Genomic DNA, 26,596 nt, shown 5'->3' on the forward strand with positions numbered 1-26,596 from the left:
AAATGGGGCCAAAAACCATCTTGAAAAGATACTTCCTTAGCAGAGAGAAATAAGTAGAAGCTTATCTTACTAACTTTTATGAAGAGTTAAGCACAATCAGCTTCCATTACAGTCGCTACCTCAGTTCAGAACCTTTAGAAGGAGCTTCGTGCAGACTAGCAGGAAGACGTGCTGCACCTGCCATCAGAAGCACGCCTAATTTGTAGGTGGGGCCTGAGCAACCAGCAGATGAGTGAGGTTTTGGAAAGTTGCAAGTTGTATCATCACAAGACTATATAAATTATATAAATGATATAATCACAAGATTATATGGTTTCCTTCCTCTCCTGTTTTCCATGTTTGAAGCTCAGCTTTGTGTTGCTGTGTAAATGGAGACAAAAAGACATCTATACTGCTAACTTCCAGATGCAATGAAATATTTGAGGTACAGCAAAGCGAGTTAGTTATAAGCTTGGGCCTGCTGGAAATTGCACAGTCAAAAACATATCAAGTGGTGAACACTGAGGCGGCCTGTGCTAGGCCTTTCTTTCATTTCAGAGAGTTGTACCAGAAAGTAAGTCAGAAGTGCAAGGAAACACTGGAGTCACGTAAAATGTTGTCAGCTGAGAAAAATACAAGCAGGTACTGCAGGAGAACATGGTTGCATTTGAAGCTCAGCTTTGTGTTGCATTTGGGCACACCACAAATGATGTTGCAAGAACAGACAGCCAAGGTTCCATGTGTGATTTTAATAGTTTAATTCCACACATCTTGAAAAATTAACAGTGAAAATTAACATTCTCTTGGATTTTAGGCAATATAATGTATTTTTGTAACTATTGAACTTGCAAAGGTCTACTGTTCAAACACTAGAGCTACAAGAAGATACCCAAATCCAACGCTTGGTTGCCTAAATCTGTACCGGGGCGCACAAATGTCCATTTTATGACCTCGGGTGTCAAAGTCAACAGCAAAACAGGATATTGTTTATAAACATTCTACAACTGGTTTGTTGAGAGTCTGGAAACACATTTGCTTGAAGGAAGCTGCACTTTTTTATTAACGAGTTGATAGCACCATCAAAAGGAATACAGTCTGGAATAACTTACCATTCTATTGCTTTTACTTGTAAATCTAATTATTTTACAGAATCAGTGCTATGAAAAATCCAGATTTGGAGAAACTGAAAGACAAACCCAAAAATCATTAAGAAACTTCCGAGGAAAGAGTCTTTCATTCATTTAAAGAGTACCTGTGAACAGGGCAGGTAACAAACAGCTTACCTCCCCTTATGTGATTTTTACTTTATCTATAAAAGCCCCCTCAGTTTGAGAACTATTCTCCTTTGACACATTCCAGTATTTTTATTTGTAATCCTGAAAACAGCAAGGTCAAAGAAATAGTGAAGCACTTTTCAAACTGAGGTAATATGCCTAGAATTCCAAAAATTAGACATCAGGTTTTTTAAATTATCTACTCTGTGCAGCAATCCAGCTATTGGTAAATAGGTATACAACAGAAATAAAATTTTCTTAACTGGATATGAAGGCTTCACTAAAAACAAGTGTAAGTTTTTTTTCCATGTTTTATAAAATGCCATCAAATATTCCGAGAAAGGGCTTGACGTCATTGCTTTCATCAAGAAGATATCTAATGAAGATTAAGCAAACAAAAAAATTAAATTAGGTATAGTACATCAAAACCTATGAAATCAGGAACCACATACAAAGTATAGTCAAGAGATACCAAGATAAGCAAAATAATTTTAAAGTCGCTTCCTTTCTAAGAAAACTTAATTGCTACTATTATTGTGAAAACTCATCCTTTTAAAATCAATGTTATAAATTAACACATCGCCTAAAGGTCTTGTGTTCCATGAAGAACTAAGCACTGGAACACAGAGGCCACAGAAAAACATACACAACTTTTTATTACCTGGGATCCACTTCTCTTTCCTGTTCTTTTGTGAAAATAAAAAAATCCTCTTTCCTAGAGAATGTAGAAGAGTCTGAGATTATTTTTGAGATCGAAGAACAGACTGTGTTTTTCAGCTCTTGTGAAGGATTTGAATGCTTTTCTTCTTGAAAACTGAACTGCAATATAAATGTTAAAAAGTGTATGTGGTTAAAATAACTAACCAAAAGAAAAACTGCCAGACTGTTGTAGTACATAGTACAGATATTTATATTGATATTATGTTTTTTGACAAAGAACAAGCACATGATACATATAATTAGATACTTGGATGACTTGCAGAATCACAATCAAATAGAGTAAACAGTTTTGAAATCATGCTATATCAAGTAAATTCAGGTACTGGCTCTTTGTATCATGAATATCGCACTGTACACAGAATGTATGCGTGTTTGGACAACACAGAAAAGTTCAGGAATTCAGTATGTCCAAACGGATTCATAAGTCAGATAAGGTAAATATATTTACACATCAAATGCTCTAATTATAGGAGATTCCGTTATCAAAAGATTTTTACTCACCATATTGATATTTCCACTCTGTACAGATAAATTCACTTTTGATGTGCTATTAACCATAGAAACAACTGAGTTCTGAATATTGGTCTCACCTTGTAACGTGCATGAACTGAAAATACCAAGTTGAATAATGTAAGTATTTTTACAGAAGTGCAAAATTATTTACTTTTGTGTTCCGGTTTTTATATTTATTTCCCTCCACACTTAAAATTATTCAACAATTCATAGCTTTTAAAGTTGAAATTTCACTGATTTTTGAGTGAGCAACCTTCTATATATTTAATTATACAGACACATGTGAAATACAGATAATATTTTTAATTGAATAAGTTGTAGTAAAATATATAATGCTTACTCTTTTGAAATGTCATTCGTGGTGTTGCTTCTTGTGTACTGGCAAAGTGGCTCATGCTCATCTGGAATTTGAAGGCAGATATTTCCATGTTCCATATAAAAATGAACGTTGTAAAAATGGAGTCACAAAATAGCCGAAACCCCTTGTAAACATTTTACATAATATGATAAATAATAGTTTGATAATTATTCAAATGTCTTAACACTTCAAATATTTTTTCTGTGGGTTTTGGGCTAAGGTAAAGATAAGCAGAGATAAGCGGTCAGATAAATTAACAAATATGCAGTCGCAGGCCATCCAACAAATTTTCATTATGACTTTTCTCAACTCTCCCTTCTGTATTAGATTTGTCTCAATACTGGTGCCATTCAAGGTAAGAGTAATAAACCTGGCGGTCAAGTCAATCAACCAAAAAATTTCATATAGTTCTATTCATTGTATACTATAATAAATTATTATCAAATAATAACCTGGAAAATAATTTGCATGTAGGAAACAAAGAATTTTGTTAAAATAACCTTACCTAATTCTCTGCTGGCCAAATTGCTAGCAAATACTAATTTCTCATCATCAATATCATCCCAAACATCATCTCTCAGTTCAAAGTCCACATCCAAAGAATCTGAAAAACAAGATCTGCTTTTACCTGTATCGGTCAAGTTATGCATTAAAGATTCAGATTCTTTAACTTTTTTTAATGCCGTTGTCTCTTGCCTCTTGATTTGCCTCAAGATGTTCTTGAGCATAGACTATAACTATACTGGAATATCCACCTGTCTTCCATGACTTTATCCTTTTAACACAATCATATTGTACACTAACCGCCCCCCCCAGCAACTGATGATATGGCTATGCAATAGTCTTCCGTCTTAAGACTAGATAACAACTATACCAGGTAAATTAGTATGTCAGGAAAACATGAAACATTTATTTAAAGTAATAGGATTGCAATCCCATTGTCAAAATATTAAGTAAAAATGAAATTATGCAGTATAGCTGCCAACACTTAAGGCAGTATGAACTAAAAAACGTTTCAATTTATTTCAGCAGAGTGTTTCTTATACATCTGAGTGTGATATAGACACTGGAGTTGCTACTTATTAATTTGGTTAATCAAAACCTGACTCACATCAATCTACTGTCACCAAATACAACGGCAAAAGGCACGCAGTGAGGAGAACATCACAGTTACATACTGACAATGAAGACTGATCGTTTAACATCAAACGTAAAAACATCTGTGGCCTCTCCCATGGAAGTGAAATAGAAAGAGGAAATCTTTTTCCAGATAGAGATGTTTTACTAGTTATGAACTCAGTTACTGAACGGTCACATTTTGTCACCTACCAAACAAAAGCTCGTATTTCACTAACTTCTTCCAGCAGAAAGGGAAAAGAAGAAAATGTATAGATATAGTGGTAAATTACCTCTTGTACGACAAGCAGCTTCAGCGGAAATACATTACAGTATTACCTTTCAGGAAGTACTTACAGATTTTGACCTTCATATATTTGATATATTCATTACCGTTCTATTTAAATGTACATTTAGATTATTAGATTTACATTAGAAATTCTTACCGATACCAGAAAAAGCCAATTCAGGCCCTTACGTTTCCCTATACATCCAGTGTTTTATAACGCTACAGTGGTTGCTGTAGTGATTTCAACAAATTTGAGTTTACAGGTATATTCAAATCAAAACAGCAAAACCAGTAATTTCAAACATTAGCAATAACTTACTACTCCTTCCAAAATTCCAGGGTTGAAGTTGTTTCTGAGATCCTCCTAAGCTATTAACAGTATCTACCTGTTCCACTGAAGGTGATGAAGACAACTGTTCGTTGCTAGCCCTATTAAAAAACAAAAGAAATTGGTGACACGTCAGTAAAACGGTTGCAGAAAGTTGCAAAATAATTTTCTTGAGAAAACATATTTTAGTTGTTACAACTTAACATACTATCTAAAATAAGACAGATTTCTTTTTTGTTACTTATATTAATCAGTACCTTGGCAATGCCGGCAACAAAGATTTAGGTGTAAAAACAAATTGTTTGAGATCCACGTTTTGAGCTTGATTTAACATCTGCATCTAAAGAAAGCAGATTGTTGTAACTGATAAGATATAAACGTATTGAAAACCATTGTTCTTTAAACAATCTTAATCACATCATTAATACTGTTTCAAGTAGCACAATTTTTAAAGATCATCCGTAAAATCTCTCTGATGTCTGCTTATCTAATGTAATCAGTTAAAAAGGTTTGAATGACGTGCTTGTAGTGGAGTTAGCAAGTACCCTGGCAAAGTCAGACTACTTATCACTACCTCTCATCTGTATTAGCTAAAGGCTAAATCATTCTCTATCGCAAACAAGCAAGCAAAAAAACTGTGAGGAGGAAATAAAACACCCCAATCTCTCCAATGCCATTCTTGCTGCAGAAGGAACTAATTTAGTACTACACTCAAAGGGACAAAACGTAAGCCATGAAGTCTTTCACAGGTTAAAACCTAACGTAGGTGGTTTTCTGACAAACAAGTGGATCTCCCTGTCAATACAAAAAGATCCCTTAGTAGCAGTGCTCTGATGAACACCATATTTGTTTTCATCCAGGTTGTATTTTGCCAAAACCAAGTCCCAGTACAGTACCTTCCAACGATGCCTCTGCACCTCACCCACCACAATCTATCAAATGCCATGACAGGCAAAACAGAGTACGTGCACAGAAGTGGATCACTGGAAGTGTTCCAAACAGCAGCAGAACCTCTCAAAGATTCCTGGACCTTTGGTACCTTTGTACTTCTTTGCTTTTTGCATCCCACACAGAAAAGACAAACCTGAATGTTCGTATTTAGTTCTAAAATTCTCTCTGCAAACTAATATATACAAATACATGATAGATTAAAATAAATCTATTCAATAGCTGACTGTATTCAAATGAACCTTTAACCGTTTTACTGGGGGTACAGACGAAATTGAGTTCCTGCTCCTTAAATCAGCTAGGTACGAAGAAAACTTTGCATCTCCATTCATCTCAGACTTTGGAGGCACTCCAGTTTTACCTGAGAAAAGGAATTAATCTTCAGATTAGTTTAGAAGGGATAAATCCTAATTCTTTCCAGATCAATGAAAACTCTGCTACTAAGCTCAGTTATCTTTTATTAAAAGATCCTGAAAGATTTAACACACTAATTAAAAGATTTAACGCACCAATATTTATACAGAAGTGTAACAAGCTTGATATTGCTCTTAAATCTCATGCTAGATGTTCTGAAAAATATTAATCATTGTAGTGCCTATAAAAGTGTTACTGACAAAGCTTTTTATTTCTGCTTTTATGACTGCATCATAGCAACAACTCATGCCTGACTCTCTTGCTGACATTGCTTCTGTTAATGTAGCTATTGGTATAAATGAAGCTATTCTAAATTTTATTTGTCTGGAAGTAACAGAAATAGATTTAATGAAACTCACAGCAGTCATGTCCACACACATCTTTATTTTTACAGCGATGGTTGCATTCTCTGTTTCCATATTTTTTGTAGGTAATCTCTTGTTTAGATCTGCCTCCTAGATAAATATAGTACAGAAATGCTCATTTTTTTATTTCACATGTATCACTGAGAGAGTACTTCATGCAGTAAAAGATGGGCTAGAAGTAATCTGGGTCACAAGAATTTTGCTGCCTTCAACAAAACTTTGGGCTGCTCCCAAAGGAATTAATCAATGGAAAGAAATTAGTCAAAAGAGAGGCACTACTACATTCCCAAATTCAAGCAGTAATATTAGATATCAAACAACCATGATTTTTCTTATTTTTTCAAATTAATCAAAGAATTGCACTGTACTACTTGACAAGTGGAAGCAGCAGCACTGTAATTTTGTTATACTTGAGAAAGGAACAGTATGGCCAAATAACGATCTAGCTCTCTACTGGAAGCAGAATTCAATTTGCTGTTGACTTTGGTATTAGCCAGATGTCGTGACCTGCCCGTTCACCTGTATCTACTCTTGCTGCTGGCAGACCTTGTGGTGAGCCATAATACATATCAAGTGAAGACTGAGCTTTCAGGTTTTGATTTGTAACCACTTTGCTTCCCTCTGTTTTTCGTGTTAAGTAAAAGGCTGTATATGCTTGCTGTAGATCAAGGCCAACTGTGGGAAAAAGACAAAAATATTTAAAATTGCTATAAACTGTTTCTAAACTACAGACTACTTTTAGTTTTCTAAAGAGTTTAAGAAAGTATAATGTTTATTAAAGACCAGGGAAAATTGTTAAGATAATGTACCATTAAAAGCACACTATTATATATGGATGGATTATTTATGATTGAGATTAAAAAACCCAAACATTTTCAAAATTAAAGACATGGTTACTAGATGAGTAACAAAATTAGTCCCCTTAACAGAATTCTTCTGTATTGTTTTCAAACTACATTTATCTATGGCTTTGCACCGCTGATATAATTTTAACTCCAAAATTGTACTGCAGTCTGTGTAACAGGCATATCAGCAGCTCTGTATTGGCAAAGGTGTAAAATGAGTACGTTGATAGTACTTTAAGTTGAGTATTAATAATAGTTCTAGTTCTGATTAAGCCAAGATTCATATGAATCTTGTACTGAGATCATATCTTGTATGAGAGACACCATTTGTAAAAAAGAGTATTTTAGTCTTTATTAGGCAAATATTGCTGGAAATCCAGACAGGCTTTTAAAGAATGAGAGATTTCCTTCAGGTCTGAAACACAAGCAGACTTTAAAGTAAGTAGGGTCTAGGAAGACTTGCTTTAAGTCTAACTTCACTGTTACCAATTTCAGAGAAATTAACTGTTGAGTTTTACTGAACTCAGTACAACTTGTAGATAGTCAAGCAGTAATAAAAGGACTATTTGTTCTTCATCTCTATTTGGTTAGAAAACCCTCCTTTTTCCTGAGCCACAGGTTTAGCCATAGGAATACAGATTATTCCAGGCTTGATAATTGTAATAGTCTCAATATTCAATGTTTATAATGGAAGCACCAGATACACTTCAGTTAATCTAGCACACAGGGCTCTTCTTTACAGGTGGGGCATGATGTCAGAATTTAATACAGTCAGTTTATTTTTAAATTGTATTTCAAAGTTTTACATTCCAAGGTCATCATGGTCTCTCCTCATCTGCAGCTATAGTTCTAATTCTATGGAAATTGACACCAAGGGGACCAATGTTTAAATCTACACACGTTAAGGCACAAAATTTTCCACTGTAGAAATTTCTTGCTACTGAAGATGAATCCATATCTAATATTTTTTATCACAGTGCAAAACCTAACCATTCACAAAGACAGCTCTTCCCAGCATACATAACCTACCAAGCTGATAGGTTATCCTTACTGAAAGTTAATTCAACTGGAAGGTGAAGGGCAAAACAGAATCCTAATCTGTATCAACAGAGCAAAATACTATCACCCACCTAGTAACAGTTTTGATGTTCCCCAGTTTATTAATATGCCAGCAAATGAAACAAACAGATAGGTAGTTAGGACTGTTGGGTACTACTCAATCCAGTTAAAAAAACAAAAAGTAACAGAATTTTGTTTCCAATTCAGTTAATTTTATTATATTTATAGCTTAATATGTTTTAATAATTTATTCAAAATTCTTATACAGTTGTTTTAAACTTAAAAGCATACCAATCAACCTACCATAATCGGAACTAATTAAATGTATACTAATGTCCTCTGATTTAAGAGCTCTTTTCACATCAATTTTCTTCGTCCAATTTCCAGTTTTCAGCAGCAAAGAATCCCTGTAATGTATGGGCAATGAAAACAACACTGTAGACTATGGCATCTGGAAACAAGTGAAAGAGCCTTTATTCGCTCTTAGTTCTTGGATTTTGCTTGATAAGCGGCCTAAGAATAACCTTCCAATAATACATGATTTATGGCTGTAAGAGCCAGGATCCTGCAGATCAGTATCAGTTCTGGCAAAAGTGCCAGACCTCGGCCAGAACTCACGTGGAGGTCACGCAGTTGGGAAAGATTTTGTTTCTCTTTTCCGATTTGCTCCAAGCATATCCTAGCCAACTGCAGAATTTAATTCCATCTCTAATGAAAAACAATTTTGATGATACGATATAATTAAAGAAATATAGCTAAAGGGAGTAAGTAACAACTTGAGAATATATCTTTTTAATAGGTATTTTACTTGTTTTGTATTTTCGTGGAAATTATTACAACTTCCATAATATGACATGAGTCTTGTACAGGTATTTCCACATACTCTGTACTGACAAGCACACTGGCATGTTTTGGGGGTTTCCGAATCTTGTGCAGCATTTTAAATGACAACAATGATCAGAAAATGCTGTAGGATAAAGAATAATTTTGTACCATTTGGCATCAGTTGAAAGTATTGCAAAAACTGCAAGTCACAGAAAGGATTAAAATCCAGCACCCGTAAAAGATGCGAGGCAAAAAAACCTGATCATACATACGTAATTTTCTGATTAAAAATGACTTGGTTGTCAGCATCTCCTATGACCAATGTAACATAGTGGAAGTCTGTCGCTGTTCTCTTTGTCTGTAGCTGCTCATAGTTTGTTAATTTGACGGTTACTAAGATTTCAGCCAATGTATCACTGTATTTTGGAAGCTAGGAAAAAATTATATAGAAGACGACATAACTGCTAAAACATGCAAAATAAAATATATGCCCCTCCATGAATTTTTAAGTGTTGGTACAAGCACAAAAGCTCGATTCAAGAAATTTCAATTTGTGGTACAGTTTTTATTTGTTGTTCTTAGACACTATCATGCCGTACTAACTTGCCCATAGCTGAATAACCTAAATTTTATTAAGTATTGAGAAAAAAAGACAGTCTACATTAAGCCCCTCTAAAATCCTCCTCTGTCCAACGCAAAGAGGAAGATGAAAGAAGAAAACCAGGTATATTTTGGCATCCCACATTCCTCTATAAGATATCTATAGTTGTTAAATCTTTCTTCTGAGAAAACCTTTAGAGATACTCATCTGGTATTATGTCAAATGAAAAGCTAAACTAGAACTGATTGTTATAACAGTAGTATTTCACACATTTATTGAGTTTTTAACTTCAAAGGTGTCTTCATTTGTACTAACTTCACAAGACGCTTTAAGGCTATTTTTCAAATTTTGCATTTCAGAAAGGTAGAGTGGCTGTGTGACCTCTTTGAAGCCAAAATGCATATCAGAACCTCAAAGCTCTTAACTGCACATTGAATTGCGTCCTTCCTTTGAAAGGGTACCAGCTAGGTTAATGTAACAATTTACTGTTTGTCTATATTCCTAAGCGTGATGTAGAAAATACATGAATTAATGCTTCTTCAGTAAGTTTTATATGGATGTTTTCCTGTCTCTAGGGTTTATTTAAATTTAAGATACAAGAGACCTCTCAGAACACATATAACTCTAGAATGTGGAATATACTTGCTTGTCTACTGATGTCTATTCCAAGTCTCTCCTTCGATGTTTAAGAGTTTGATTGTACATGCTAAGGTGGAAGGAGGCCACAATATTATGTAATCTTCTATCAGCAAAGGTTCAGAATTTCTTTAAGCCAGTATTTGCTCTTTCATTTAATAACTCAGCATAGAACCATAAATAAGTAGAAAAGCATTTACCTGTTCAATGTCAAGTTCGTATTTTGGAAGGTGCAAAACAGATTCTTTTATCTGGTTTCCAAAAGGAGGATGTCTGTTTAAAATCTGCAAAGATTTAATTTCATTTCTGATACATTCAGCTGATCAGAGATTCCAAGAGAAATGTAAAGCCAAGGAATCAAAGTCACCAGAGCAATTACGCTACCAACAAAAGCCTTTATCACTCCTGGTTCTCCACTGTCAGTCATGCCCAGAAATGCAACATAACCAAAACAAAACTTCAATATTTCTTCATGTTGCTACTACTTCTGTTCAGGTAACAGCCAATGACCTAGCCAATGACCTCAAAACCCAACCACTCAGGTTTTATATGAGATGACTCTTCTATGTTTTCCTGTCTTTTGTTTTGACTAAAGCTAGGGCAACTACAAATGGGGGCAGAAAAGAGAAATCAAATTCCTAAAGCCAAAACAGAAAAACCCACGTAAGAGATTTTTCCTTTAGAAATCTGTTACATCTTCCAGAACACTGGAAAAACAGTTTCCTCAGAACAGAAGCCCAGAGCCAAAGAACTTGTTCTGGGGGAAAATCTAACTTTCCTAAAACAAGATGTGCTTTATAGATAATTCAGAAAAATTTTATTCTATGACTATCTTTAACTAAAACTAGCAATAATGGAAATCCAGGATTCTCATCAGTAACATACATTAAGAGACACTGAAATATATATTCTCTTTTGTATTTTTTCTAACACTCCTAAAAGGGAAATGCATATTGTCCTTTGTTTCAAACCATATTAACTATTTATTTCTACATAGTTAAGCAACTGCTTTCCAAAACTAGCTGAATCAGTGAAATCATCCACATTAAATTTGCTGTAACAAATCATCATAAGTATTTTCTAGGAAAATAGCAGTAGCCACATTTTTTTTTTTAATTCACTACTGTAAATGAATAAACCACTTAAAATACTCAATTTTGCTGACAATCATATAGCAGATATATATTAACCATACCGCTTTTACTGGTAACTGTATTTATACTCAATGTTTTCCTTATCATATTTATCTGCCTACAAAATAATAAATTACCAATTCAAGTTCCCTGGCATTTGTGTCTTCTATTTTTTTAAATGATGTCAGCCCAGCATTTACCATAGCGTTTGACAGTGATACTCCTGTGAAAAAATTTAAGTTTTATGCTGTTAAATGACAATCACTAATCTCAAATTATTCTCAACAACTGCATTATAGCAGGTAAAACCAAAGCAGAAATCATTTTATAGTACGTCTGTCCCAGCTTTTTGCCCAGCAATTAATTAAATTTCTTTTCAGTTAAATATTTTAGTATTATTTAATTTCACTTATCCATTAGTAAAAAGAAATGCGATACAAATCAAACATGAAAACATTCAACATTTCAATACTGACAATTCTTAGTTACATTTTCTAGAGTAAAGCAGATTATAAATCACTTTCTACAAGAGTCAAGAAATGTGTTCTGCATACATATGATGAAAAAAAGCACGTCACAGCATTCTTTATTCCCTATCCAAGGAATTACTTAACTATGCTGAAGTCATAAGGATCCCAATGTTTTTAGGCAAGCAAATAATAAAATTAACCCCCCCCCAATGTATTATAATCTTCCAGGAGTCTTTGCAGATTTAGCAAAAAATTCTCCCATGGCTTTTTCAGCCACAAAAGCAGACTGGTAGAGAATCTTATCCCTCTTCATGATTCCTAGTTCTTTCAAACTTCCAGTGAGAATTAGTGTCATCCCAGCATATGAAAAGGTATTCCACTTACCTGGAACTAAAGCCTACTACAATTACTGCAATAGATAAAAGAGACTTAGAATGAATATGTGGATTCTTCATATGTAATTCTGTAGAAACAGTAAAAGAGATCTGAAAATTAAGTGGGAGACCTCTCAAGAGACTCTTAGGTTGCTTCTTGGAAGACATTACAGCAATATTCTAAGAAAAGACTCATTTCAACGCAATAATTTAATGATTTAGAGAAACAGAAGACCTTTTGTCCTTTTATGTATATTTGAACACCCTTTTGGTCTGACTTAGGAAAAGCCTCTTCTACTATCTCCCCCTCCGTTGCCGAAGCAAACAGTCTTTAGTCTCTCTCTTATTACTTCTGCAGCTAGTTCAGTTAGAGCTGTTGCCTTGTGTCTTTATAAATGAAGCTGAAGACTAGCTCTTTTGTCCTAATTCCTAAAACTGCAGAAGGGTTTCCACCAGTAAAGAAAATACAAGATATAAGTGAGACTTTTTGTCTTTATTTCTGAGCAAGAAAAAAATGGAGGTGGAAATCAAACTGAGCAAGTAGTAAAGGTCATAAAATCCTGTACAGCAACTGATTGTTATCCTGTCTGTCAGAACAAGTAAAAAGAAATTAAGTATATCATACAGCAACAAGAGGGAGCATCATTATTGGACAGGAGTAACAAATTGAGATAGTTGTAGAAACACAGTAAGAATTCACATGAATGCTCAATCTCAGTAAGGCCAAATGTCAGTTGAAGAACAGTCACTATTATAAAGGAAGTCTGCTGATTACTAAGGCTTCTTTAGGATTCAGAAAAAACATACTAAGAGTTCAAAGATTGGCGATTTCTGAATATGTTACATGGTATCAGTAAATTTCTGTGATTTCACTTCACAATTCACTTCACAAAGACAGAGACTAAGCTTAGCAGCTACAGCATGACAGAGATCAAGAATCAGACATAATATAGGCATCAATTCAATATTTGATTCATGAAAAGAGAGTGAACTGTCAGCAGACAGTTCAAAAGAAGCCTGCGAGCAGAACAAATGAAACTTTGAAAGTTAGCAATTCTTTGCAACATATTGCTGCAAGAACAATGACAGCCTAAGAAAAAATTAAAAAATAAAAAAAAGGGAAAGAAGGACAGAGATGTGTGTATATATAGCACTTCTATTATTAAAAAACTAAAACTGACTTTATTCTGTCGAATGTGGTGTACAGGAAAGGATTTGTCTACACGGCAAGTGACGTGTTTATTCCTCCTAACCGCCTAGAAATGCTGAACATGAGGCAGACTCCTCCGATGACCGTGCGCAAGTGGGCACAGATCCAGAAGTAGTATAAATGGGTTCCCACCACGCCGTACTGTGCCGTGCACAAGCTAACAAGCCCTGTCCCTCCCTTTGCATCCACATGAATGAAGAAATACAGCCTCTGCACCTGAGCTGGCAAGGCTCTCACGTACTGCACCATATGGATCTTCTGGCTTAGCTATTCACTAGTTTGCAGATCTTGGTACTAAACTGTTTTCTACAGAGTAGATGTATCTTTAAAGAAGAAATACAGAGAACACTGCAGCGAATTCTGGAAGCATGAAGGTATGATAAGACCAGACGTCAAAGCAGGAAGCTATACTACTACCTCAAACAAGTATAACTACATTTTTGCAATACAGAGAACTCCAAAATTTCTGAACTCCTTTTCAAATAGTTATGACGAGTCTGTACTTCCAGCCAGAAGTTCATCCAGTAACAGCATGCAGTGTTAGGAAGAAGATTATAATAAAGTTGTGATCCTCATGTGTATAAGAACCTCATACACAGTACATTTATTTCTGTTTGTGACTCCTGTCCATGTCAATGCAAATTAAAGGGCTTTCATGCCAATGAGTAAGAGGACCTACAGTGACAGCTTTTGGAAGGGAAGGCACAGCCTCGTCAGAGAGACGCAATCACACGAACGTGGAATATGCCCAAGATACTGAGATGAACATTAAGAAAAAAGAACAACTGAAATACTTTGGAAGCCTGAAGAAAATTACTAAACGGGTTACTTCTGACAGACTGTTCTGACAACTGTGGTACTCAATTGTGGCAAGTGAGTAATTAGGAGACGCATTTAATTATGTAACCAGACACCCCAGAAATTAGCAGGCTAATTATGAGTTTTGATTCTACATCAGATTACACCTTTATCATTTCTGACTAGTACCTACCAATTTTTTCCAATTGTTTAGACACATGAAGTGAATTCTCCCAAAGTCTGCACCTGAAACACTTTGCTAAAATCAGAGAGTTTAATAAAGCAGAAAAGTTGTTCTTACACGATGCCAGAAAGTCAGATAACCCTGTAAAAATAAGATTGACTTGTATTAATCAAAGCAGATATAGCTTATTATTAGATATACTGAAAAAAATGATCAAATTTTACCATACATCTAGTAACTCTCAAGCCATTTCTAAATATTCTGCCAGTATCTTGTGTCAAAGTAAAGTCTTGAATAGGAATGCATCCTAGCTGAGCCTGAATAAGACTGGGAAAAAAATATATTTTTTTGGTATAAGCGCCATACTGTAAGCAAAGTATAACAACATAAAAGTTTCTACTGGAAAAGAAAATTTAGAATAGAAACAATGAAATGCAAGATCTGGTCCTCTAGAATAGAATACAAATTTTAGCAGGGACTTCAACAGCCATAAAATGGCAGCTTTTCAATAAAAAGGAACAACATAACAAAATATTTACCAGTTTATTTTCATTTCTCTTGTTTTTATCTTCCCCTCCATTGGAAACCTATGCATGAAAATATACGTATTTTTGGCTATTCATTTTATTTATTACTAAAAAGAGACTTCCCTTTTTCAATGTATTTACTTTTTATACCTGATAGTTATTTTGTCCTTGTCTTTATTCAAAGTGTTCAGTATTTTCTTTTCATTTGTTCTTAACTTGACATCCAGAAATTCTGTGCAGTTGGAGATCATTGTAATCTGTAACAATTTTTTATTGTTTTTGCCATTTTTCTACCACTTCTTCCAACTTTTCTTTTTTAAAAAAAAGCTCTTAAAAATTTTTATTGTCTCAACACTATGACCATGAAAAGATGTTCAATCATTTCTTTCTAATGCTGACGACTTTCTTTCATTTTCCCATAAAGGCTATTCTATAACAAAAGGGGAAGATTTTTCTTTCAGTTTTTAGATTACTACTCCACTTGAAATTATCCAAAAATCAACCTCACTGCTAACACTTGATGACATACAAGGCAAACATGAATAGTTTTGCTGTTACGTATTTCACTTTACTTTCCTCATACTTTGGTAACAAAGACAGCCATAGGAGAACAGGCATTCCATTTTTTCATGGCCAATCTGTTCTACCATAGTATTTGCTTAAAAACAAAATGTGTTTTGTGACTGAACAGTAGCAACAACAACCTGTTATCTGACAGAGGAAAACTACTTAAAACAGAAAGACAGTAACATTCCTTTAAAAGTAGAATCTGCTCTGCGTGCAGCTGGTTCTTACAATAAAAAATAACTAGTAAACCATAAAACAATAGTGTTTAATACATAAACAGAACAGCTTCGGTAACTTTGTATCTTCATAAGCAAGGTTAGTGAGGGGAGAAAGTGTTGGAAATCAAAAGATCTCAGAGTACAAAGCTTCAGAAATACTCCATATGGAATTTATTAAGATGTATTCTCTAAAACTTTATATAAACAAAGGATGAGCTCTTTAAAAGAAATAAAAACTTTGCTTATCTTTGATTCTGTTTAAAATCAATTAACTTTTTAAAGAAAATGTATGTTCAAATTACCAAGTCATTTAAAGTCTCTGTTCCCTTAATTGTGAAAAATTGTTTCACTGTATCAAATGCAATATAATACCACGCCATTAATCTTCCAGTCTCTGTAAAAGAAGAACATACCTTAAAAAATAAATATCCCTAATCTTTTTTAGTAGGTTTTTTTTTAAGTCACAAAATTGAATTAATTTTCTTATTACAGGGCTCTATAGATTCACCACCGACTCAGTATGCTATTGCCCCCAGCTGTCTGATGGGTATTACTGATCCCATCATAGCGTGGCAGAAAGAGACACGCGTGTTACAGTTTTCTCCAACAGAGGTGAATTCCCACTAATGTACCAGACTGTGAACTGTGGTTGCTGAGAAGCAAACCACCTCTACCAGAGGACTGTAGAGAAGAGCAGGTATTGATAAAACCTGTCCTTCACTGCACTGCGTCACATCCAATTATCCTGTGATAATGTTCTGTAATTTCCTCCTAATCTGCAACAAAATTGCCAATAACAAGAGAAGATCTATTCATGGATCAACATCAAGAGAATGAACTTCCATTATTTGTTAAAGAAACTTGCTTGTATATTCTCTAGTCTAACAGTTTCTCAGATTCTACTGTCTACTACATTTGTGTACTCCTATTAATGGGTCACAAGAATGGCTGTGGCCCTTTATAGTCCACTACTACCTCAACATCACTTCTGGAAATGAGTTTATTTTTAAAAAGTGTTACCTGTTGGTTTGAAATTATTTGCTTCATCCATCCTGATCAAACCAAAAGATGATAAATCATTTAAGTTCTTCAAACACAGTTCTGTCAACAATTTGAAAATATATGTCTTTTTAGTACATACAGAAAAACTCATCTATGTACAAACCCGAAACATCATCATGAAATCGCAATGCATGTATACGAAAGTAATTCCACTGAACTCGAGCAAAGATTTTAGAATATGATCCTGCTTCAGCTAAGGTTGGTGGGTAACTTCTGCCTGGGGAAAGCTCACTGAAAGATATTTGATACAATACGACCCAACTCTGTCAGTAAAGCAAAAATAGCAAAAGAAAAGAACGAGATACACAGAATGTAGGCTGCCATATTCAATTCTGAATGACAGACTGGAGAGCCCGCAGTAGTTACACAAAAGATTTCCGCTACAGTGTTAACACTTAAATGGTTGAAGTTTCAAATACCCAAAGGTATTAATGAATCCTTCATCAGAAATTTTCGTACCATATCAGGTGCATTTGTATGTACTTCACTAAACCTATTTAGTCGGATATCTGCATGAGGATGACCAAAGCGTTTTCCTTGTCTCTTTTTCAAAACCAAGGTAATTAAAAGGCAAAAGTTACATTGATACAATGTTCAGAATTCAAAAGAAAGTTGGGAAGGCACTCGAAGTTCCCACAGCAACCAGAAATCATTCACATTGCACACGAAATGTATGAAAACATAACTAACTATACACATTACAGCAAAATACTTCATGTGTGGAGGGAAAAGGAGCTCACTCCCGTAAGAACTTTAAAAAGAGGTTGTTTCTAAGATTAGAGCACTTCAAGGAAATACAATCCACACCTAAAAAGCATTTGTAAGTGAAGCTGTCTACCCCAGCACCATCTCTAGAGCTGACTTCAAACCATGCCTTCTCCCATAAAGACTTATTTAGGTAATAACATGCTTCATTCCCTCCATTCCTTTCGATCTACATTCCAAAAATAGAAATGCCCTCATCTAAAAGACAGGAAAAGGTAGAAAACAACTGAAAAAGCACATGAACTAGGTAACTCTTCCTACAGGTAAGTACTCCTTTTTTTCCCTATCTGCAAGTCACAGTCAAAGTCTCTCATATTTGGAGCCTTCAACCAGCAGTGAATATGCTAAGTGTATTCCTGGAGATGGATCCTTGAAACCCTTTCACGATAAACAACCTCAGCATAGTTCCACCAAGCCCAACATCAACCACGAATTTTTTCTACACAATTGTGTAAAATTTAATAAATGTGTAAGGGGAGTTCAAGTATTGGCTTTACAAATTTCAGGGCATATATCAGTCTATGGTTTCATGTATCAGGCCCCCTCCAGGTATTTAAGTTCCAAACGGTCTAGTATACAAATATACAGAATTATGATGGACATGAGGACTTTCGCTGAAGAGAGAAAACTGCATTTGTAGTTTTGCAGAACTCCATTTACAATCTTAGCAAGGTGTCTTTTATTAATATACTTATTTTGGATCTACTAGAAAAGTTACATTCCAACAAATAAAAAAAAGAGTTGTATGCTAGTTTCGTATTTAAAGAGGTACTGATACCCAAACTATTTAGTCAGCTGTATGTTTTCTGATGGAATTGTAAATAACTAAACCACAACATTAAAAAGAACCAACCAAACAAACCCAAACCAATAGTTGGGTTTTATTCAAGTCTTCGCAGAAAGCCGCCTCTTAAAAGTAGTCTTCTGGGAATTTTTATGGTATTACAGGAAAAAACATGGTGCTGTTAACTTTTTTTTTAAACTTTTTTTTTGATCTGTAAAGTTGGATGCCTCATTCTCACATTACTGCTCACTTGAAGAGCAAGTGCAAGTTCTTAATTGTGTATTTGCATTCTCTTAGTCTTTACTGTTCATATGCAAATTTTAAACTAAATTTGGAATTAAAATAGAAAAATAATTCTTAGGAGGATCTACTGAATCCATACATCTGAGATATGGCTAATGTTGTACGGAATGCTTAATGCACAGAAATCTTTGAAAGACTGCAAGCCTTCCCTAGGTGCCCCTGAGCAAAATGAGTACTTCAATCCGCATGGGCCAAATTTCAGGTAACAAGCAAACAATACACTGGAATGCGCATCTCCAATGCAAACGTCGCTGTCAGAGAGTGGAATTCTCAGATCACACCAGTCCAGGTGTCTGATTAGCAAACCTATACGATATGAGTATTGTCACTTACCTGTACAAAAATACAGCATTTAAGATTTGCTCCTATCCTCCCATTCCCTGAGTCCATCACTGGACAAGACCTGCCACTCTGGAGTTCTCTGAAATTCCTTTTCCCCATTATTTATGCATTTTTGAATGACCAAGGTAAAAATATAGACCATTAAAAAAAACCCCATGTTCTCTCTCTCCACCTGCTCTTTATTACTGCTGTCTAACATGCTATCATCACGCATTTAAATTGTTTCTAAGCAAGGTGAAGGTGCTTACATTTGATATCCTTTTTTTCAAGGCTAAATTTATGATGAATGGAAGATGACAATTTCTTAAAAGGACTTTTTTGAAAGTATAGTTACAGAAATTAATGAAAGCAAATAAGATCAGTTGAAGGAAAATTAGGAAGAATGACAAGCAATCAAAATTAAAGTGCTCTGTGTGTAGTTTTATTGCTGAGTATGTATATGGAGATGAGGCAGGTAAAGGTGTTTAATTTTTTTCCCCTACACAAAAAAAACACTTTTTCACCCGTCAAAATGTAGTGATAATGTTTCAAAAGTATTAAAAATTAAATAATATCAATACCACAACATAGCAAATTACATTTGTTCTGTGAATGGATCTATTGAAATTAATGGAGATATATAATAAACATAGATAAACGTTCTCTAAAATGTGACATTTTACTTTAAAAAAAAAAAGGCTTAAAAGCCACTTACCTTGTAATTTTGCTTCAATACCAATTTTATCCAAACCAGATGAAAAACCTTAATGAAATAGACAAATGGCTTTTTAATCTAATACACTGATGTACTTCCTCCTCAATATCATTACTCATCAGAACTGATTTGCTGATTTTTGGGAGTCAGACAAACACCCCAAAGTGGAAAATTTGTAAATATTTATTATACTGGGAACAAGTCAACAGCCTTATGCAGCGTAAGTATCTAAGTAGCAATAAGTGCCTGGTCAAACAGGTGTGCAAAGGTAAAAGCTGCAGATATGTATTTCCCTGTGTAAAATATCAGAGTTGTAGAAGTTGCAACTTCACAAACAGTTTTCCTATTTCAGAATGCAGAGAGACACCTAAATTGTAACACCCGATCAAGTACTGGCTGTACTGTGTTCCAGACCCATCTATAAAGCCTTAAAAAAATTGTCTCCAGCAAGTGGCCAATGGCTTCATAATCAGGTGTAGAGCAAGTGGACAGGAACAAAAGATACGGTCAGAGCTGGGGACTGAGAGGCTGTTCTGGACGAGACAAATTGAAGACACCAGCATTAAGATTACTGAAACTTAGTTTTAGAAAAACTACGATATACTAGACATTCTTTTTCTTAGCAGCAGGTTACATATTCAGTGCTGGGAAGTGCATTATGGCTTGATACTGCATTAATACATAGTCCAGCGTACTAAGATCAAAAGAAACAGATCGTTATGAAGCTGTAAATGTCTCCTTTGTAGTTTTTAAATGTTATATCATGCTGAAACTCCTATTACTTATATTAAAGCAACTGAAACTGTTGTCCTGAAAAATGTTACAGGCTGTATTACACATCTTGTTGTCAACCCCGTATGAAATAATAGTCCATAAGAAAACAAAAGAAATAAATAATACGGATCTAACATATCCTAGTGTCATAATTTAGATCAATTAAGAAAAATACCCCACAAACCATAATGAGTTGGATTTTTTAAGGCTCTAATGTACAAGAATGTTGATCGTATCCATTCCAAAGCTACAGTGACATCTGTGACAGTGTGTAGCACTATTTCTGCATTCAAGTGCTCGACAAGATGCCTGTGCAAGCTAGCAAAAAAAGAAAAAAAACCAGTAAGTACATTTACCAATTATTAGTAAAAAAGTACTAAAACAATTGTTGGTAAAAAACCAATACAAAACAAACCCCCTCCCCCCAAAACACAACAATTTTCTGGTGGTTGTTTGTTTGGGTGGTTTTTGTTGTTGTTGTTGTTTTTTTGGTTTTGTTTTGTTTTTTTTTTACTGTCAACTGTTCACTTCATTCAGTGAAATCAACAGAAAGCAGTAAAGAACACATAATTCGTCCAGAAAGCAATAATAAAACCTCTGTCAACTGTGAAGTTTCACAATTATTTAGAAAACAAAGCTACATACATTTAAAAGTTACAGTGCAGTGTTGATATTTTGAATATATTTGAAAAATTAAACCTTAGCAAAATCACATGAGCAAAGTTCCCTTTTTACCCTTTAATGCCTTAACTTCCTGTCCTGGTTTCAGCTGGGATGGAGTTAAATTTCTTCGTAGTAGCCAGTATGGGGCTGTGTTTTGGATTTTTGCTGGAAACAACGGTGATAATGTGGAGATGTTTTAGTTGTTGCTAAGTAGCAGTTACACTGGTCAAGGACTTTTTCAGCTCCCCATGCTCTGCCGGGCGCACAAGGAGCTGGGAGGGGACACAGCCAGGACAGCTGACCCAAACTGACCCATGGGATATTCCATACCATATGACGTCATGCTCAGCATATACAGCTGGGGGAAGAAGGAGGAAGGGGGGACATTGGGAGTGATAGCGTTTGTCTTCCCAAGTCACTGTTACATGTGACGGAGCCCTGCTGTCCTGGAGATGGCTGAGCACCTGCCTGCCCATGGGAAGGAGTGAATGAATTCCTTGTTTTGCTTTGCTTCCACACACAGCTTTTGCTTTACCTGTTAAACTGTCTCTATCTCAACCCAAGAGCTGCCTCACTTTTACTCTTCCGATTCTCTCCCCTGTCCCACCAGGGGGGAGTGAGTGAGTGGCTGTGTGGTGCTTGGTTGCTGACTGGGGCTAATCCATGACATTTCCCTATGTATTTCTCTTGATATTCTGTTCATATCAAGTGAGTTCTGCAGTCTGATATTTTCCAGACTCTTATCATCCAAAAATTCGGAGACATGATCTGGGTTCAACTCTTGCTTTTTGTCTTCGCAACATGTACCATTTCAGTTTCCTCAGTTTTCCAGCAGAAATCCATAACTTTTTTTAAATTACGTTTAAGATGTTCTAAAGATATTTTTAGCTGATAAAACAGAGGCTGTTAACTTCTGAATAGCTTGATTTTCCCTGAATTTTTCTTAAATTTCTTCTAAATAGACCCAAAGAACCCACCCCAAAACCCACCTGAAAAAACACACTCTGTAGAAACTATGAAACATTGCCACTATCCGTATAGTCTTATTAAAAACACTTAGTTACCTGCTCTCTATTACATCAGCACCACTTAACAACTGTATATACTTCTCCCTTGTACTCCAACGAGTCATAATAACTGCTGTAGCTGTAGTATCAAACTGAAAAATAAAACCACAAAAACTGCTCTCTAACTCTTAGGAAAAAAAATCCAGCTGAATATGCCTCACGTATCTGCTGAAACTGTTAAAACTGTTTTCTTAAAATCCTTGTTGAAATGGCTGTTGAATGCCCAGGCCTCTCTAACTTAAAGGCAAGCTCTAATTCATCCAGATAGCAAGCAGGACCCAGGATTCCAGCCACTGCCAGCGGGCAGGTCAGCGCACCAGCCTGTATGTACACGTAACAGGCACACACTGAGAAACGACGAGTGTGAACCATTATTGACCTCCTTACAAGGTCCACAGCTAAGGAAGGGATTCCTAACCACAACCACAGGAAATAATTTACTGACATGAATTCTCATCAGTAATCCCCAAACATTAGAAAGCCTTGAATGAACAGCCAAGCCTTTTACAGTATTTTTTTACAATCTTCATCATCTACTCTCAAGCCACCTCAATTAGATTATTTTGTTAGACTGGTTTGTTGGTTTTTGTATGCAAAGTTTCTGGACTTTTGCATTTTTTAAGTCAGTGTATGTAATACTGAAAGGCAGATCTCAGTAAATATTTCAGGTCTTAACTCAGAAAGTTAAAGTGGGGATTCTGAGTCAAAACTTTTTAAATCTTCCTGTGTTACTTAGCTTAAAAAAAAAAAAATCAGTTAAAGAGAGGAATATAGGGATTTCCATACTAGTTTAGGTCTTAGGACCAGATAAAATACTGTCATGTACACAACACACCACAGTGGCTAATACAGGCAGCCCCTGAAGACAAATGTGGGGTAAGCTATCTCCCATAGTAGGCTTTATCTGTATTTCCAAAAATTAAAAGACTTAAAAGTGTAGGATTTAACATAAAAGATTCAGGCACTTTCAAGAGTTGTAATTAAAATAACAATTTTTAAATTCTGCCCTGCCCTGCCTTCCCCCCTTTTTACACCAAATCAATGCCTAAACCCTTTCTACAACACAGCATTCTTAGCATCAGCAACCTCTTGTGGAAGCAAAATTAATTATAGCTTTTTGAAGGCACTGTTCCTGACACACACACCCCCCACTAACCCACTTCTAACTTAATTAGATGTTGCCTTGTTTTGATGTTAGAACAGAAGCACGTTGCTCTCTGTACTATTCGATATTCCAGAATTTTTATTGTGCAACTTATAAGCTGTTTGCCAGCCTTCTACTTTTTCTCTAATCCCCATTCATTACCCAACCCAAATGTAATATTTAGGTCTTTTTCCAAAGCAAGGTGAAGCAGTACATTTTAGCGGACAACACAAATGCAAACACATTTCTCTGTCAATTAAGAAGTTACCCAGCAGTAATTTAACTATTAGAAACAATCCTTTAAAAACCAAATGCCACAGGAAAATTGTTAGCATTGTAGTTTCTTTGCCAAGAACAGTTTCTACTGATCAGCCTATAGACAGCATCAGTATAACATAGTATGAACTTACTTGAGGCCTTCCTGCTCTCCCAATCATCTGCAGAATATCAGTTTCACTGTACTCTTGGAACACTCCTCCAACATAGTGCATTGTGGATTTTATAACCACCAGGTGTGCAGGCAGATTGACTCCCATAGCTAAGGTGCTAGTGGTAACTACATCAGATTAAAGTATATTGATTGCAAGAGGAACATCATTGACATGTCCGGCAGACATTAAACAGCAAATAAGTGGCTAATTCTGATTCCTAAGAGCTCTTATTTTCTAGTGGGCATTCTGCACCAAAAAGAATTAAACGTACATGACAGGCATGTACTTGCATAACAATTTCTGTGGAGCTGATCATCAGCATTCATTTATTATCAAGTATTCTTCAACAAATTGCATCCCAGATATTTTTATCTAAATAATCCTTAACATTTGGAGATAGTCCAGAATCCAATCCATCTTCAGTATAACACATATCCACTGAAAAAACATTATTCATATTTCTTCGTGGCTAGATATTTGAATACAGCCATAAGTTTATCTTGCTTTGTAGTGATTAATATGTTTAAGATGTATTTTTTTAACTCATCAGTCATTAACATTGTTTATACCAATGGTACCAAACCAGAATCACCACCAGCACTATCACAATACTTTACCAATACACACTCACGTGGAAAACACCAGTCTAATTTGTGGCAAATTATCTCACACTCGTGTTTTTTTAATTCACTTTCTGTAACAAATATATGGGGTGGCAGGAACTGACATGAAAAGCCAGCTATACAGGCCAACTCATATAACTATTCCACTGGAAAACAAATTATTACTGAATTTTCCAATTCTATGAAATGAAAGAGAGACCTAAAATCAGTAAGTATAGGTACATCAGAAGAAGAATCCAATCTAAACTAAAAGCATAACCATATCATCTTGTGAGAACGTTATTGTTTTTCATATTGCGATGGTATGCAAACTAGGAAATTTTTCAAAGCAAAATGACTTAGCCATAAAGAAGTTGCAAAGAAACGCTACTTACCAGTGCAATCAGACCTTCAGTCCATGTATGCGCGTGTGCATATATATACACACACACGTATGCACACACACACTGTGAGTATATGTACACCCTATTTCAAGACCAAAGAATTCTTCCCCTTTGCAGTATCTGTGAAAGGCGTGTTAAAACTCTACTCCCCCATCATGCTCACAGACATATAAAGTAGAATATGCTGTGCACTCTTTCAGCTTCCCCTCAGTTGTAGAAATATAATTCTAGTATCTCAGATGATTCTGAAACATTCATACAAACTCTCAATTTCAAAGGACTTAAGTACCAATAAGCAACTTTGCATTCTTCCAGTGCTAGCCCATATGTACATTCACATCGTGCTCAGCTGAGGCACAGGCTCTCAAAGTTATTTTTGCAAAGAGCAATTGCACAACCGCAGTCTCCTGAGATTTTAGAAATGGCACCGCAGATGGCAAAGCCATACAGAGTGCACCAGGCAGCCAAAGTACAGTAGATTGCAGGGGTACAGAGACTTTTTATTACTGTGCACGTTGCAGCTCTAGCAAGGTTGACAGATTGCTCTAAGGGTATCTACCTTAAATTTTCAAAGTGAGTCATGACCATTGTACAGGAAAGAAAAAATTCATTAATCTTTCAGATTTGTATGTGAACCACACAGACAATTCTCCATAGGGTCTGAATCTTCCAAGACCACCACGTCTCAAACAGATACCTTCTCATTTCAGGTAACAGCAGATGAAATTTTGCTTAGGAACCTCCCCATCAGTCAAAACACCTTGCATGGGAATTTGCAAACAGTACCCTGCCCATCTAAGAAGCATGGGTGTAAAAGATTACCTTCAGGGAAGCCACAAAGAAAGGAAGTATCATGTGAGCTCTGAGGAAAGACACACTAGCAGAGACCTCCACCTCAACAGGACGGTTCAGCGGTACAAGACAGAAGTGGACATGGCCAGACCTATATAGATGTGGGAGGGAGGATGACCTCCGTGTACGCTGAAAAGAAGAAAATTTCTGTGATCTTTAGTAACAGTGTGTACTTATACTCACAGCATAAAAGTGCATGTGAAACACAAACATGGATCTGGATTTCACAAAGTAATTCCAAAGATGAAACAAACTATAGAATCATAAAATGTAACCACTTCCAACATGCAGTCTTCTCAGGAGGCTTTCAAAGTTAGATTTACTTACAAAGTACTGGTAAGTCTCCTACAGTAAAAGCTCCTTCAATTATTTTTCTGTCAGATATCTCCATACCCGCATGATGATAAGCCACACCATACATTAAAAGATCTGATAATGAAATAATTAAACCCATCACTTGACTAAGTTTACTCAAGCAAGTATTCATTCACAGAGCAGAGTAGTAGGTTATATTTACCTCTCAGTTTCGAATCTTTCAATGAATTTGCAGACTTTTGTAATCTATGCAACACAAAAAATATCAATACTTCAAAATCACAAGACAGATTCACTAATGTAAGCAGAGTATAGAAAGACACAAGTATGTTTTTAAAATGCAAAAATAAAGCTTCACATGAAACCAGATACGCTATTACCCCACTAAAGATTATAAGATGTATCCCTTGACATGTACATTTTTAACATACTTTCCCATAGTTCTACCGCATTTGTGCATTTAAGGATGTTCTGACTTTTCAACCACATGTTAGACTATCAAAAGGACATAGTCTTAAAATAACTATTTAAACATACATTCTTTGGGTATTTTCAACCACCACCTTTCCCATCTTCGCAAAGGGAACAAACTGACTCCCTGGGGCAGCTGTTGCAGCCTTTCCAGCCCAGTTGCCTTTCCAAG

The 26,596-nt window shown here is 35.5% G+C and overlaps 1 protein-coding gene across 1 annotated transcript in view; it reads right to left on the reverse strand.

Annotated features, from left to right (window-relative positions):
• Positions 1 to 752: 752 nt before the first annotated feature.
• Positions 753 to 26,596, reverse strand: part of HFM1 (helicase for meiosis 1) — a 39,356-nt gene continuing 13,512 nt past the window's right edge. Inside the window, 26 exon segments of the mRNA XM_064455486.1 lie at positions 753 to 1,629; positions 1,915 to 2,072; positions 2,475 to 2,580; positions 2,827 to 2,887; positions 3,350 to 3,448; positions 4,569 to 4,678; positions 4,835 to 4,917; positions 5,768 to 5,886; positions 6,299 to 6,394; positions 6,824 to 6,979; positions 8,512 to 8,615; positions 9,306 to 9,463; positions 10,471 to 10,554; positions 11,541 to 11,626; positions 14,449 to 14,580; positions 14,669 to 14,766; positions 14,979 to 15,026; positions 15,117 to 15,223; positions 16,054 to 16,145; positions 16,772 to 16,852; positions 19,702 to 19,749; positions 20,660 to 20,793; positions 22,203 to 22,297; positions 23,760 to 23,905; positions 25,966 to 26,067; positions 26,156 to 26,199. Coding sequence (XP_064311556.1) covers positions 1,566 to 1,629; positions 1,915 to 2,072; positions 2,475 to 2,580; positions 2,827 to 2,887; positions 3,350 to 3,448; positions 4,569 to 4,678; positions 4,835 to 4,917; positions 5,768 to 5,886; positions 6,299 to 6,394; positions 6,824 to 6,979; positions 8,512 to 8,615; positions 9,306 to 9,463; positions 10,471 to 10,554; positions 11,541 to 11,626; positions 14,449 to 14,580; positions 14,669 to 14,766; positions 14,979 to 15,026; positions 15,117 to 15,223; positions 16,054 to 16,145; positions 16,772 to 16,852; positions 19,702 to 19,749; positions 20,660 to 20,793; positions 22,203 to 22,297; positions 23,760 to 23,905; positions 25,966 to 26,067; positions 26,156 to 26,199 — 2,611 coding nt within the window. The 3' untranslated portion in view covers positions 753 to 1,565.

This window comes from Phalacrocorax carbo, chromosome 6, assembly GCF_963921805.1.
Source record: "Phalacrocorax carbo chromosome 6, bPhaCar2.1, whole genome shotgun sequence".
In the NCBI taxonomy this organism is placed as follows: domain Eukaryota; kingdom Metazoa; phylum Chordata; class Aves; order Suliformes; family Phalacrocoracidae; genus Phalacrocorax; species Phalacrocorax carbo.